The sequence below is a fragment of the Mucor mucedo genome (assembly GCF_025094135.1).
Source record: "Mucor mucedo strain NRRL 3635 chromosome Unknown EV154scaffold_38, whole genome shotgun sequence".
Lineage (NCBI taxonomy): Eukaryota > Fungi > Mucoromycota > Mucoromycetes > Mucorales > Mucoraceae > Mucor > Mucor mucedo.
The window spans coordinates 96,378-111,334 of NW_026252322.1; the positions used below are offsets into that span (position 1 = coordinate 96,378).

Consider the following 14,957-nt stretch of genomic DNA (forward strand, 5'->3'; position numbering starts at 1 on the left):
ATAGTTATTGCCTGTTGTTGGTTGATTGGATTATTGAGGTCCCTGGGGATTACCTCCATGATGGTGATAGTTACTGTTAACATAGCCTTGTGATTGGGGTTGGTAGTTAGGATTATAGTGCTTTCCCTTGTAGTTAGGGATACTGGAGTTTTGGGATGAGTTTTTCTCTTCGTGCTTCGTATTTTGGGCGGCCTCCTTCTTATTGTTCTTTCCTATCTCTTCTTTGATCATAGTCCTTATAGCCTTTAATAGCTCTTCTGGAGATAGCGAGGGGGTAGGTTCTTTGGCAGGAGTAGGATTCAGGCTAGCTTCGATAGTGCTAGAGGTTTTTGTATCAGGAATGTTTGCTTGTTCATTGTTAGGTGGTTGGTTATAGCGAGGGAGATATGTCGCGTCGAAAGCGTTGTAATAGCCTTCTGCATATTTCAAATATTCGGCATGGGTTTGAGCTCCAAGTGACACACAATGTTCATATACCTCTGGGTGCATCCCCATGATGAATCTTGACTCTACCATCTTACAGTCTGTAATACCAGCTATTCTGGCTGCTTCTACCAGTCTGGCATCAAATTCCCTTGGATATTCTCTTGGTCCTTGAGTCAACCGGTTGAAGGTTACATAGTGCTTAACGGTGAGATTACCGGAGTTTACATATTTCTCCTGTAGTATTTTGATCATATCGACGAAGTTTTCGGCGCAGCTTCCTGTTTCTAGGTCCATGGTGAAGAAGTGGTTGAAGGTGATCTTTGCTTGGCCAAGTGTGATGATCTGGCTTACTTCTAATAAAAATCATCATCATAAAAATAACATCAGATACACTTACATCATACATTCTACACTAAAATATAAATATCTCAGCATCCATACTTGATAAAGAAAATACACTTCTTTAGTCTCTACACGTCTTTAACTAAAATAGTGCAAGAAGACACTGTACTAAAATAGTGTACTTCCATTATGCAATAATTTTATAATTTAAATTCAGACATCTTATATATATCCTTTATTCTTTGACCTTGATAATCCCCAATTCTCTTTTAACTAAATAAAACATATCAACAGTCTCAAAGTATTCCTACTTTTGTTTTATTTCCTTTCTGTCTGAATTTTTATTATCCCAAAACACCACACCAAGTAAAAGGGATTTTAAGTGAAATATTTTTTGCTTTTCTACTGTAATGTTTCTTATACCGAAGTATTCATACAGTGATTCGATAAAATATTCAAAGTCTTCTCCTTCAGTTCCTCTGAAGTTGATAAGTTTCTTGGTGGAGGAATAGTTCTCCATTGGTTGAGCCAACACAGTATTTTCGTTGTTCATTTAAATAATAAATAAGGTCCCTGTTAGTGAGCACCACGTGTAGAGTAATGGGGTTTATAGACGGCGATTTAATAAGTAGTTTAAGTGAGCACCACGCAGTAGGTTGCGATCCGAGTGTGTAATCAAATAAGGCTTTTAACTAAGCGATATGGAATTCTGATCTTATTATAAGAGCAGAATGGAAGACAAATGGAGTAGATTTAACTTATATACTTTCGGTATTCTTGGTACTTATTGTACAAGATGATGAAGAGTATGTGATTATTGAGTGTAATTAAAGACAAGACGATGGTATTCTTAAGGACAGAGTCTTTAGATGATATCGAATGTGCAAAATTAACAGAGTAAATAAACTATTCCTTATGGATTGAATGAATTCAAAAGGATGATCTTATAAACGAAGTTAGATAGATAATAAGTCGATATTCCGTTCAAAGAGAAAGGATGATAACAATATTATATTTGACAGAGTCGCTTAAAGATGGTATTCCGTTATGGGGATGATATCTTTAAGAGTTAGGTTATAAATTAAACTATTCTTTAGGCTGTAAGCTTAAAGATGATCTTAATAAATAGACACGGGGTTTGAAAGGAGGTATTCTTATGGCTTGACAGCTGTAAGATGATTCCGTGACAAAGAAGTGAGTTTTATATGAATTATTCCGTTTCCAAAGGAAAAGGATGATCTCTTATAAAGTAGTGAAGAAAAATAAAAGAAAAATAAAAGAAAATGAAATAAAAGTTAAGAAGTTGGGGTTGAGGGTTTTGGTTTTTAGATTTTTATTTGAGCTAAAAAGATTGCTGAAGTTTTTATTAAAGAGAGAAAAAAGGGGGTTATTTATAAGAGTTTAGAATTAGAGTTGAGGCTGATAGTCACTACGATGAAACGGAGTCACGTTAGATCACCGGATCTTACAACGGTGTAAAGATCCAGCCTGCGGTCTCGTGATACAGCAAAAACCCTTATCTATTCCAACCATGTGGTGACACAAGTCCTTCCTACCAATATAAATATCCCTTACTTTTTTCATAAATAAATCCTCAGACTTCTCTTATCTCAATTTAATACTTATTTCCTTCAGAGTCGTTTATCGCTCTTTATCTTTTTTATTTTCTTTTCCTTTTTTTTATTTTCTTCTTTTTTTTCTTCTCTTTTATTTATATATTAGAAAACATCTTTAACAAGAAACCTTCAATATATAGCACGATCTTGTATAGTAAACCTCTGTAATAAGAAACCTACATACTTCAACCAGTCGTAATAAAAACTTCACTTCATAAAAACTTAAATACATATATACTAGAAAACCTCTGTAATAAGAAACCTTCAGTATAATATTCGATCTTGTATAGTAAACCTCTGTAATAAGAAACCTACATACTTTAAACAGTCGAGATTAAGTTCCCCCATCTATTTTGTTTATTCTAATTTATAAGAAAACCTCTGTCAAAAGAAACGTTCTATAAATTATTAGACCTTGTATAGTAGACATCTGATAAAAGAAACATACATACTTCAAACAGTCTAAGTAAACCATCCCTTAACTCTTATATATTATTCTTCTACTCTTGAAGACATAATTTATCTATCATCCTAAATCAAAACTATTGATTACTTATATTTATACTCAACTTGACGTAAAAGTTCAAACAGTATTACTACTTTCCTAAAGTCTACTTCAATTAACTACACATAAAAAGGCGTAATCAAACCTAATAACTTGATTTGGTGCTCACTACAAACTTTACAAACTCCTACTTAAACCACTTTAAACCAACAACCAATTTATAATAACGGGCGTGGAGATCCAAAAAAGGAAATTTTAACGGGCGTGCGTTAATGGCTTTGTATTGAAAATATCATATAGGATTATTATATTTTGATTTTAACATTTTTTTTTTGAAGACCTAAAATTGGGCAAAACACAAAGGGTATACCTTGAGAAAAATACCACATTTTACAAATGCAGCTTTTAAATACCCTTCCTGCTGGTTTAATAAAACGTATTTTTAATGAACTATAGCCCAAATTTAATGCTTTCTACACTGGTGTTGTTTGTAGACCAGTTTTTGTTATTAAAAAAATTATATTTAATGTATAACTGAAAAAAACAGTTTTTGTAAGACAAAGTATTTTTTTTAAACTAGACATTAAGTTGAAAAACATTTCAAAAGATGCCCCTACTTTTTTCTGCGCATTTTGGTTATAAAATTGCTATAGTAAAAGTTCAATATCCCGGCACTTTACATTGACAGGAAAGTTATAACATGTCATTTCTGACCAGATCCGTTCACACTGACAATAGCTGGGGCCACACTGAACTTAGCTGGGGCCACACTGAAACTAGCTGGGCCACACTGAAATTAGCTGGGATCACACTGTAATAGGCTATGAGTGTTATTTTTTAAGATATCAAAAGTAGATTGACCCTATAATAAAAAGAGTCAAACAAATAAGTCTCTTTTAATTATTTATCAAAGACATGGAGAGAAAGTCATCGCAAAAGGGAAGACGCTCTGTGGTATTTGATAAAATTGGCAGGTATAAAAATAATGAGATAAACGTGTAGTAAAAATAGGCTTTAAGAGAGAATAGTTTTACAGAAGAAAATAGATAAAAAACAAAAGGGATATAGTTATAAGTCTTGTCAATTTATTTGTAAAAAAATTGATTAAGAGCTAAGTAGACGGGCAGGTTTGCCCTGATATTTATAGAAGATTGAAGATATTATTGTGGCTTGTATTTTTGACAGCTCAGATCCATTGTAGTTTTATATGATGGACCATTCCACTATGGCGGATTTGTTATTTGTTGTAAACAACTTTGTTGACAGAATCAACAACTGTTGTTGACCATTTTTTTTAGTTATTTAGGTTCGAAGCATAACTGACGAACTCAACTTATTATCCGAAGGGTAGGAGACTCTTGTTGTCCCACCCTTTTATCCCACGCCATGTTATATTTATATTTTAGCTTATTATTTTATTTCTGTATGGATACGGTTCTATATTTATCCCAAGTATCATTTTATTATATTGTTTATCATATTTTTTTTTCTTCTGGATTTCGCATTAATATAGAAAAGATGGTAACACAACAAGACTCTCCGACCTTTTGAAGGATAATATAAAAAAGAAGGTGTTGGAACCGACATAAAGTAGAATCGTTAAATTGTTGTAGTGGCTATAAAGGTTCAAAAAAAATTGTCTGTACAACTAAATAATGACGATAAACAACCAATCTTACTTCAGGTGGGATGCAGCAAACAAAACATATTTATTGCCTCTTCTGGGCTCGTTGATATGATTTTTAAAAAAGAGGAGATATACACATTATCATCAAACCAGGTCCGACGGCGCCATTGACTACACCATTACTTGTGTTGAGAAGCTCGTGGGAACTTAAAACAAATACTTAGAATGTATGGTAACTTTATTTCCCAATGTAATATGTGTGTCTATTAACGATGCTGGCTTTGCTTTTAGCTTTAAGAGGACCTTCAATTAGTAACCCCAACGTGTTTCTAACGCTCTTTGCTTATATGTAAGGTACTCAACTTCCAATTTGAAGCGTGCTGTTTTGCGTTTTTGTTATCTACATAACTAACAACGCTTCTCATTCAGGTAATTTAGGAGTAGCTTTTGCTCTTTATGTAGGCTGCTAATATACTCCTTTATCTCTTTTAAAAAAAGGAAGTGATACTTTAGATAAAGTTGTAAGTTTTCTTATATACTTCCTAAATCAAAAGAATAATGTGGACCACCTCAATTATTTTTCTAAATTAGATCACTCTTTATTTAAAGATTTTATGGTATGTTTTTTGAACTTATATATATTTTTAAATATCGCTCAAATATCTGTTTATCATTTTTTAGGACTAACGGTACGTCTGTTTAATGATGTACGGTCAAAGTAAGGTTGAGATTACTCTAAATCGCTTCTTTGTGTTTCTAATTTTGTTTTTTAGAGGATCAATACATTCATATGAAGCACTCTTTCTTTGTTTTATGTTTCGTTCGATGTCGGGTGCGAAAGACTTTAAACTTTATTAAATGCATATATGTCGTCCATTTATATATACAGATTATTAGTGCCATAGTTACGGTTATGCCGTCTATAAGAACGAATGCTGAAATAGAATCTTTGCCTTATTTTCATTAAAGAAATATTTGCTTCTCAATAGCCATTGTTGTGGTATTTGACAAAATATTACATAGAAAAGTAATGAGATAAAAGTATATTTTTATTAGGGGTAAAAATAGACTAAAAGAACTCTGCTGCTATATTATAATTGATCCTTTTTATATTGCACAACTCTCCTGAGTTTTAATGATGAGTCAACCTTTCTGGTTTTGGAATAGATCTATACTTTGTTTCCCGCCTTGGGTTAAATGGATACTACTCGTTAGAATTGTTTCCAGATAACGTTGTCCCATATCAGTGGATCGGGAACATGAGTATGCTAATAAATCTTTAGTATTACGAGACACTTATTTATCAGATCATGCAACGGTTACTGTAAAAGATGCATACTTGTTTGTCAAGTGTAATTGGCAATAGAACATAATAGTTGATCATTTATTCATTATCTTTGTAATGAATAAATTACGATCCCAAATATAAAATGTCTTATCAATATTTGTATATTTGGTTGTAGAAGCTAGGTATCCATTAATTCATACACTATTTCTTTATACTCTTTATCAGCAGTATAATTATATCAATATATAAGTAAATGAACCATTTATATTAATAGCTGTTCTATTCTCTCTCTGGGTAGCTAATCCATTGAGAGAATTATTAATATTAAGTTTCTCTTTCTTATAATTCTTGATTGATCTGAGAAGTTTCTCTTCTCGATCGGTGATATCGTAACTCAGTGGTATAGCATTCTGTATCCAACTGTCATTCGTATATCGTATTTAGGCCAATCATGCAATCTTTTATATAGAAGTATGTACTCGAAGTAGGAGAAGTTGTATAGCAGTATACAAGCGTATGCTGATATGCAACATCAAAGGTTGTTTTAATTTCATAGTTTATTTATTTAGACGATTTGCTTAATTATTCTTTAAGTGGATCGTACCCAAATACGACAGATTTTGTCGAAAAATTCGGTGGTAAACAAATCGATGTCAGCTACTTCTTAAACAACTATTTGTGAAATATTCCACGAAATAAACGGTTAAATTATTTGAGACTAAAACTAGATCTCTTTTTATTATGGAAAAGGGGATCCTTTTTATAAGGAAGGATTGAAATAGATTGTTATCCGGGAAGATCAGATGGGAGCGTGGATTGGAAGTAGATATTAGTATCTTGATCAGTTAATGGTCTAAGTTTCAGTGCTGGGTGGCTATTTAATGTTAAGTAGATTATAGGCTGGATTTATAGTGTGTATTTATCTAATGTCGTCCTTTTACATATAACAGAATGGCTCAAACGCTCAAAAGACAGCTACATATGCGTATCATGGAGAGCAAGGATTAAAAAAATTGCACTTTTGCTGTGGTGTTTAATGGGTTCAATATTGAACTCTAAATCATGGCTTTGTTTTAAGTAAAGTGTTCACTTTAAATACAATCTTTATTTTTTCAAAATAATGTTTACAATACAATGACCTTTGTTACACCACCTTTTTCTTCTTCTGTTGGTCCTTTAGACTTCAGATCCCTATAATTTTTCTGACTGCTTTTCTGACCTTTTCTTATAGATAAAAGGATCCCAAAAATTCATAATAAAATAATGAGTTTGTTCTTTACTTTAATCTGAATAAGTCTTAATACTTTAAGTCTTTGTGATTTTGTATTTATTATAATTGCTTGTAATTTCCTTCTGTAAAATCAGCATTGTAGTTATTCCATTTCGTATTTAACTATACTCCTTCGAATACCACTCTTATCTGATTTCGTCGTATAAATTACCCTCTTATATAAATATATTTTATCTTTTTCAGTTGACAACTATATAGTCTGGTGCTCACTTTTTAAGAACTTTTATCTTAATCTCTATTTTTATTTTCTTCTATTACTTTTACTGAAACTTGCCAGTACCACCTTATACAGGCTTACCGTCACCTTTTTCAATACCAACTATCTAAGAATTAGCAAGAATTTTATTTGCTAGTACAATTCTATCTTCACATGTAGCTGGAATCTCTGTCACCTTCAGTAATTTATCATTGGGAAGGTCAACATTAGCAAAGGGTATAGGAGCGTAAAGTTATAAAGCGATATCTATACAAGCTCGTTTATTTACGCGATACGTTTTGAGATTGTTGTCAACAGGGTGAATGTGATCAGAACAACTCCTACTTAAAAACCAGCATTTCTCCTGGTCTTCCTAAATTGATAACACCCTCACTGATACCAACAATTCCCTCGAAAAATATATCGTTTCTGCAACTTCTTCCGCGTTTCTCAAGGAATCGTCAACAAAACAAACAATAATATCACAAGCCTGCTCTGACCATTCTTAATGTTGGACTTGGGAAAAAGTGCTTGTCGTTCAACGGTGGGTAAGAACATATAAAAAAAAAAGTCAGACCCGGATCAAAAAACTAAAACGGTGTCTGTAAACATTAATCAGTTTTTCTGTATTCACCTTGAAAAATGTTATATATAGAAGCTTAGTTACATGAAACTCTAAGACGCGCCTACTTTTACCATCACGGACAACGGTGTAATCAGGATGAAAATGAAAGGATCCTGCGCTGATAACTCCATCCACATTGCTCCTCTCCAAAAGTCGCATTCTTCTTTGGTGTTAGAGAACAAAATCCCCAATTTGATAGCATATCTTCATCTTAAAAAATTGAAGAAGGATCTGACTGTTCACTTACATGATCTACACCTTCCTTCAAAGGACATCTAATTTTTTAGTTGTTACACTTACAAAAACTGTCTTTATACATACATTTGTATCAATTGGTTTTCCTTTTAACGGTAAAACATCGCTTCCTCCTATTTTGGCGACAGAAACGTGTTGGATAAGCAAGTTCATGTTGATGATTTTCACCGTTTTCTTCCACAAAGAAAGTCTTTCCATTGTGCACATTTGTACCAGCTTATTATACAGATTAGAGTGTAGGGTGCGATACTGAGAAGCACCATCATTATTTTCAATTCCTTGTAGAAAGAGGGGTGTTGCGCCTATTCGTACAAGCCTGAATAACAAGGTTATCGTGTATGCCGTACACCGTAAGAAGTCTGAAATCGGTCCTTTTAATAAAAATCATTCTGGTTAGATAACCTTTTATAATTAGAAGCTGACAAAATCCTCTGATATAAATAAACTCTTATCCTGCAATCGGATGACAGTTTCACATGTGGGACCTTGTTATTTAGCATATTAAATACGAACAGGCGCTCAGAGTTTCCTCAAGTATGACTTTCCACCTTGCATAATTTGACGCTTACGGAATTACGTCAGAGGATGTAAACTTTTTTTTTTGAACCATGTGTAGACTAAAGTATGAAAAGGATTACATAATTTCTCATTCACATCATATACATATCAGCTACCGTATCAAATATTAAATATATCTGTCTTTTTTTTATACATATATAGTGATAAAGAATTATTATTATTTAAACAAAAGGTTCCAAATTGAATTCGATAGCAGTGGTAGGGTTGGACAATTCAAAGTTTTCGAGAACAAGAGGATGGAGCACACCGAAAGAACCGATTTGAGAAGTGGTACGGACACCTTCAGGGTTGATATATCTCAAGAAAATCAAAGCAGAACGACCAGGGAAATAAGTGGCATCAGCAGCCTCTTCAATCCAATAACCTAATTTACCGGTATCGGCCTTGTTGATTCTGCTGGTACTGAGGATGGTCATCATACGATCTAAAAGACCATGAATAACCTAATCACCATATAGTGGTCAGTTTGTATTTTTTTTTATGCTAGTATCTGATAATTACCTCGAAACCAGAGGTCTTGGATGTATAGGTGGCACAAAGATGCTTCTCGTTTCTAGCTCTACGTTCACGAGTCTCATCCTTGAAACCAACATCAGCAACTTCAAAAACCTTGATGGGTAAAGCCAACTTTTTGTTGGAGTTTAAGGTCTTGAGAATACCGGGTAAAAGAGAAGTACGGACAACTTGGTATTCAATGGTCTTTGGGTTGGCGAGTTGAATAGCGGTCTTTCCATCATCGACGCGGTTAAGGAACTTGAAGTTCTCATCATGAGAGCACTAAGAAAAGAAAAAAATGAGATTGGAATGTTATATGTGTACATATATCTTTTCTTTACCAAGACTAAGGGAGCAACTTCAGTGAAACCAGACATGGCAGTCTCTCTACGGATATGATCACTCAATTTGTTTAAAGGCAAGGCAGAAGCAAAAGTGTTGACGTTGGGCATTTTCTTGGGCAAGTTATCATAACCATAAGAAATAGCAACATCCTCCATAATATCACAAGCATGAAGAATATCCCAACGAGTAGGAGGGACATTAACAAGAACCTCATTCTTATCCTCTGTATTTAAAGAAGCATCCAAGGACATTCTGTTCAAAAGACGGCAAATTTCATCTCCAGGAAGATCAAGACCGGTACAAGAGTTGATATAATCGATCTTGGCTTTAGATTGACGTGGTTGCAATTGAGGATAGACCTTGACAGTGTTATCGGGGTAGGTGATTTCAACAGGCTCGACACTAGAAGAATATTAGTACTGTTCCTGATTAATTAAAATATATCTTACGTGAAAGGTTCAGCACAGTATTCGGAAAACATGGAAACCAAGGTGTTTAAGACGGTACTGGCCTTGTGTTCATCAGTAGCAGTGATTTCAATCAAGACGTTCTTTGTGTTGAGGGTGATCTTGGAATGATCTGAGTTGATGATGGGAGGCAAAGAGCAGACAGTGCGCTTAGCATCAAAAACAACGGGATAAACAGGAGAATCACGAATGATGGAAAGGAACTTGCCAAGATGTTTATCCTCCTATAAGTTTTCTATTAATATAAACCCCTCGTTTTGTTATGCGTTTGCAGAAATGACTACTTACGGCATATAATTCCATTAATTCATCACCATCAACTGCAACATCCTTGTTCAAGGGCACAAATTTAATATCCTTATGAGGTAATGCTTCATAAGAAAAGGGCCCTTCAATCGTATCTAAATCATGTGTACCCATCGAGGCGAGAGTTCTCTTACTATATATTCACAAACATTTAGTCATACAACAACACGCACACAGACAGACTGTGTTTTAAATAACAAAATATGAGTCATCCTCACAAAAAAAATTAAACTTTACCGGCAGATATTGTTGTGAAGCTTATCTTGAAGGTCAATGAAGGAAGCATAATTCTCGGGGGTGAAGGTAATGTTACGTAAGACAGCACCCACAATGTAAGGACGAATCACTTGAGTCTAAAATAAGGGGAGAGAGCCAATTGGTAAATTGTTTTTTTTTTTTTTTTGCATAAACGTCAAAAAAGTAACGTACGGATTCTTTAACAAAGATTTGGTGAGGTTTGCCAGTGGCAGGAGGGACAACCTTGTAGACAGGAGGTTTAGCCTTGTTTTCGAAAACACGAAGAGCACGAGCAAGACCTTCTTGACATAACAAATCGTATCTGTTGGCGGGAATGTCAATCTTTAAAAGGGCACGTTCAGACAAATGCTCAGCGGCCTTGTTGGAACCTTTCTCGGCCATCTCTCTCTCTGAAGTCTACATCACACAGTATTAATATCTAATGAATGGTGTCACTGTGTATCCCCTTACATCTTCTTCAAGCTCAATACCGAAACGGAAACAAAGTTCAAAGAACTCTTGAGAGGCTAATGTATATAAACGGATGGTCAATGCGTGTTCTTTTGGAGTTCTTTCATTGCTTACTGTAGTCCTTCTCAAGGGCTTCAAAAAGAGCCAATTTGTCAATATTTACGGTAGGCATGCTAGTTTTAAATAATTAAAAAAGAAAAAAATATTTGAAAAAAATATGAAAAAAATTAGATGTAAGCGCTGAGTTCTTAGGTGGCTTATATTTCCTGAAAAGGCAAATGGATATTGCGTCGGCTTGAATCTTTTTGGATTTGCAACACGGATTTGATATAAATTTGGTGTAAATTATATTTTTTTTTTTCTTTTCCCTCTCTTTTTTTATTATTTTTCCCTATCTACTCTCAATATAAAAATCCATGGTGTGTTTAGGACCTCGAAAAAAAGAAAAGAAGAATAACCTTTTAAGCCCAGAAGATACGACAACAAGTCGAGGGCTGAAAAAGTCCAAGCTAAAGAAGCCCAGCAGCTCCAACAGTTTGGCACCTACAACCACAGTGCCAGCCGCAAGTAAATTGAAAGCACCGTCTGTTGTTTCGAGTAGCGTCAAAAAGTCACCCACTCGTACTTCACTGGAGAGCAACAAGTCAAGACCTCCTTCTCGTAACTCACTCTTACCAACTGGACGAACCCCCAGTCCAGTCCATCGTTCAACATCTCCTCACAAACCTCCCTCATCTTCTAGACCAACAAGCATTGCATCGTCTGTCAAAACTGCCGCTACAAGAACTTCCGCTGCCTCTACACAAAGCTCAAATGCCTCTCGTAACTCCACTCATAACACCGCCACCGCAACAACAACAACAAAGCGTTTTCCTATCACTGAAATGAAAGAAGAAGTCAAAGGCTTGAAAGCAAAAGTATTTATTTATTTATTTGTTACAAAGAATAATCCCGTTAACAATACCTTATTTTAGAATGAGGAAAACTTAAAGTTGATTGCAGACCAACAAGCGGAGCTTGAACTTTTGAAACAACAGCTGCTCAGTGAATCGTCTCAGGTATCATCACCACCACCCGCTGACATTGGGGAAGATGATCACCAAGCCAAAGAACAGCTTTTACTGCGAGAGAAAGAAATAGAGGAATTGCGCATCAAATTACAGCAGCAAGAAGTTCCCGCTATTGTGATTCAGGATGATGAAATCGATTCCAAAGCGGAAATTTTAGCTCAAAAGGAAAAATTATTGCAGGAAAAGGAAGCTAAACTGGAAGAACAAAAGCGAATGATGGAAGAGCAAGTACCTCAAATTGAACAGGTTGCTATGCAATTAGAAGCACTTAAATCACAGGTATCTATCATCCCCAAACAATCACACCACTTTTTTTTTACTCATTCATCTGTGCTTCTTTCATAGAATTTAAACGCAGTCAGCCAGTTGGCTTCAAAGGAAAAGGAATTAGAGGAATTACGATCCATGATTCATGAAAAGCCTGTGGAGGAAGTACATGATAAGCAAGAAGCACTTTCAAAGATTGAGGAATTAAATATGCAACTTGAGGTAAGAAAGTAAACAAACCCTCTATTCTTAGCTAGTCCTCATTTATAAACATTTAATTTAGGCTCAAAAGAAGTCGCATGAGGAAAGTCTGCGTTTGCACGAGGAAGCTTTGGCAGAAAAGGATATTCTTTTGAAAGAACAAAAGGAATCTCTCGAATCTTTACAAGAAAATCATCATCAAGAGTTACAGGACTTAAAAAACGCTCAAACCAGCAGTATTCTGTCTATCCGCAAGAAGCACAAGCAAGATAAACTTGCTCTTGAAAAGGAATTGGAAGAGACAAAGGCTGAGGCCGAAAAGAACCCTGCTGCTGCAATTGATATTGATGAGCATATGGAACGTATCCTTCAAGAGTTTGAACAAGCTGAACACTCTTACACTGTTCAAATCAAGGATATGGAAGAATCTCACCAATCCGAATTGTCTCATCTCGAAGATAACCAAAAGGCTCAAGTTAAAAAGTTGAAACGCACACAGAATTTAAACAGAGATAGTTGGACTGAGCGTTATTTACCAACTGATGCTGTCTCTTGGCCTGTTCCCAATGGCTCTGCAGTACCTAAGCTTCGTCCTACACCCTCTCTTGTCGAAAGTAAGAGCAAGACTTTATTACGTGTACTTGGTAATATGCCTGCCTATCAAAAGCCTGAACCCGTCTTGACTCCTCTTGATCCCAAGAAGGTGCAAGTCTACTACTCTTCTGTCAGTGGCAACGCTGTCGTAAGTTTGCATATATGTAATATTTACTAGATATCTAACTCATTTTATCTAATAGATTAAGCGTAATCAAGAACAAATTCAACAGTTGCTTACAAATAATGGAGTAAAGTTCCAGCTCGTAGATGTTGCACAAAGTGAAGCGGCCCGACAATACGCCAAGAAATGCAACAATGCAGGTAAAGCATTTGGTCGAATCAAAGAGTTCCCTCAATTGTATGTGGGAGGAGAATATCGAGGCCAATATGACGACTTAGTGCGTGCCATAGATGACAATGCGTTAGAAGAGATTTTACATGCTGCTGAAGAACGCCATTTCACCAGTGCAGAAAGAGCAGCTATTCAACAAGCGGAATTAAATGAAGAATTAGCAGGTCCCATGCGTATGCCTCCTGCTGTTCCAGCCTTACCTTTATTAAGACCCACCAAATCATCCGTTGCTAAACCCGTCAAAACCTTAAAGGATTATGATGAAGATGAAGAACTATTGTTGGCTCTTGAAAAAGAGTTTGATGCTGGAAATTTGAATCTTGATGATTTATAAGAAATTCTCATCTTAACTACCTTTTTTTTGTCACCATATAATCTCTTATAATTTATAAACTATATACTCCCCTTCCCCTCACAATACACGCAGATATTTCGCCAATTTTAATAAACCTTGTTTTTTTCTTGTTATCTAGTATCTGTATTTTCATAGGATCACATATTATAGCGCGCAATTCCCCATCTTTTGGATTGAAATAATCTTCATATAGATAACTACTGCATTTAATCATTCTCGTTTGAATTGCACTAAAAGGCAAAGTGAGGGAGAAGTTGGATGATATGGAGAATTACCTAGTATGCAATGAACCCTTTCAATCAATGCATGTATTTCTTTTGGTGTATCGCGATAACTGAAACCTAGCCCTATCGACCAAACATGTGTGTATTTGATGATGCTCTGCCCCACACACGCACGCACACACAGACTCCTCTTGTAATAAGATGCTTTGAAGCACAAGTCAAAGATCGAATCCCCTCTTATTGTAGGCTAGCTCCATTTGTATGTTTCAGGTACTATACAAGAAAAGTGTAAATAAGTGATTTCAATTAAAACAAAATTTTAATAAAATTCCACTTTTGCAAGTCCCATTTAAAAAGAAGCTTTATTCTCATAATCATGCGGATCTCCACACAACATGCATAAAGACGTCACGGGGATAGAGACACTGTTGCCAAAAAAAAAATAAAAAATAAAAAAATACGAGGCAAAAAAGGTTTTTATCCTTAGCAACCCCCTCATTTAGGCCAATGGAAGAAGATTGGGACATTGTTGATTCAACCTCTACAGACTCCATTTTGTCCGCACCACTAGTAATAGAAGAAGAAGAACCAAAGGGGCTCGAACTCAATTTCAACCGGTTTAGTCATCAACCTGCTTATGAACTCAGTAGTGATGAATGTCAAGATGAAGAATATGATCAACAATTGATGGATGAAGGTGTCATTTTTAGTGATGAAGGTTCAGAAAAGGAAATTGTTTTTACTCTGGGTGATAGTAATTTGATGAAGAATGACACCACTCAGCAGCCAATCGATGAGGATGATGACGACGATAGGAACA

General features: G+C 35.2%; 4 protein-coding genes across 4 annotated transcripts; 2 read left to right on the forward strand and 2 right to left on the reverse strand.

The window, feature by feature from the left end:
• Positions 1 to 408: 408 nt before the first annotated feature.
• EV154DRAFT_401531 (uncharacterized protein) lies at positions 409 to 1,258 on the reverse strand (the record flags this gene model as incomplete). Its single annotated transcript, XM_051595290.1, has 2 exons — positions 409 to 744; positions 1,127 to 1,258. Coding segments are annotated over 2 exons (468 nt in total), but the record flags the coding sequence as incomplete, so codon positions are not given.
• Positions 1,259 to 7,835: 6,577 nt separating this feature from the next.
• On the forward strand, positions 7,836 to 8,588 carry EV154DRAFT_506406 (uncharacterized protein). Its single transcript, XM_051601275.1, has one exon. It carries the CDS (start codon positions 8,164 to 8,166, stop codon positions 8,422 to 8,424), a length of 261 nt encoding a protein of 86 aa, XP_051458351.1. The 5' UTR covers positions 7,836 to 8,163; the 3' UTR covers positions 8,425 to 8,588.
• Positions 8,589 to 8,837: 249 nt separating this feature from the next.
• Positions 8,838 to 11,274, reverse strand: EV154DRAFT_506407 (beta subunit of phenylalanyl-tRNA synthetase). Its single transcript, XM_051601276.1, has 9 exons — positions 11,186 to 11,274; positions 11,072 to 11,127; positions 10,793 to 11,017; positions 10,601 to 10,716; positions 10,346 to 10,496; positions 10,040 to 10,281; positions 9,587 to 9,992; positions 9,252 to 9,527; positions 8,838 to 9,193 (listed from the first exon to the last, which is right to left on the reverse strand). Exons 1-9 carry the CDS (start codon positions 11,241 to 11,243, stop codon positions 8,912 to 8,914), a joined length of 1,812 nt encoding a protein of 603 aa, XP_051458352.1. The 5' UTR covers positions 11,244 to 11,274; the 3' UTR covers positions 8,838 to 8,911.
• Positions 11,275 to 11,404: 130 nt separating this feature from the next.
• EV154DRAFT_463336 (uncharacterized protein) lies at positions 11,405 to 14,025 on the forward strand. Its single transcript, XM_051597632.1, has 5 exons — positions 11,405 to 11,988; positions 12,046 to 12,420; positions 12,487 to 12,630; positions 12,692 to 13,351; positions 13,407 to 14,025. Exons 1-5 carry the CDS (start codon positions 11,488 to 11,490, stop codon positions 13,890 to 13,892), a joined length of 2,166 nt encoding a protein of 721 aa, XP_051458353.1. The 5' UTR covers positions 11,405 to 11,487; the 3' UTR covers positions 13,893 to 14,025.
• The last annotated feature ends 932 nt before the right edge of the window (positions 14,026 to 14,957 follow it).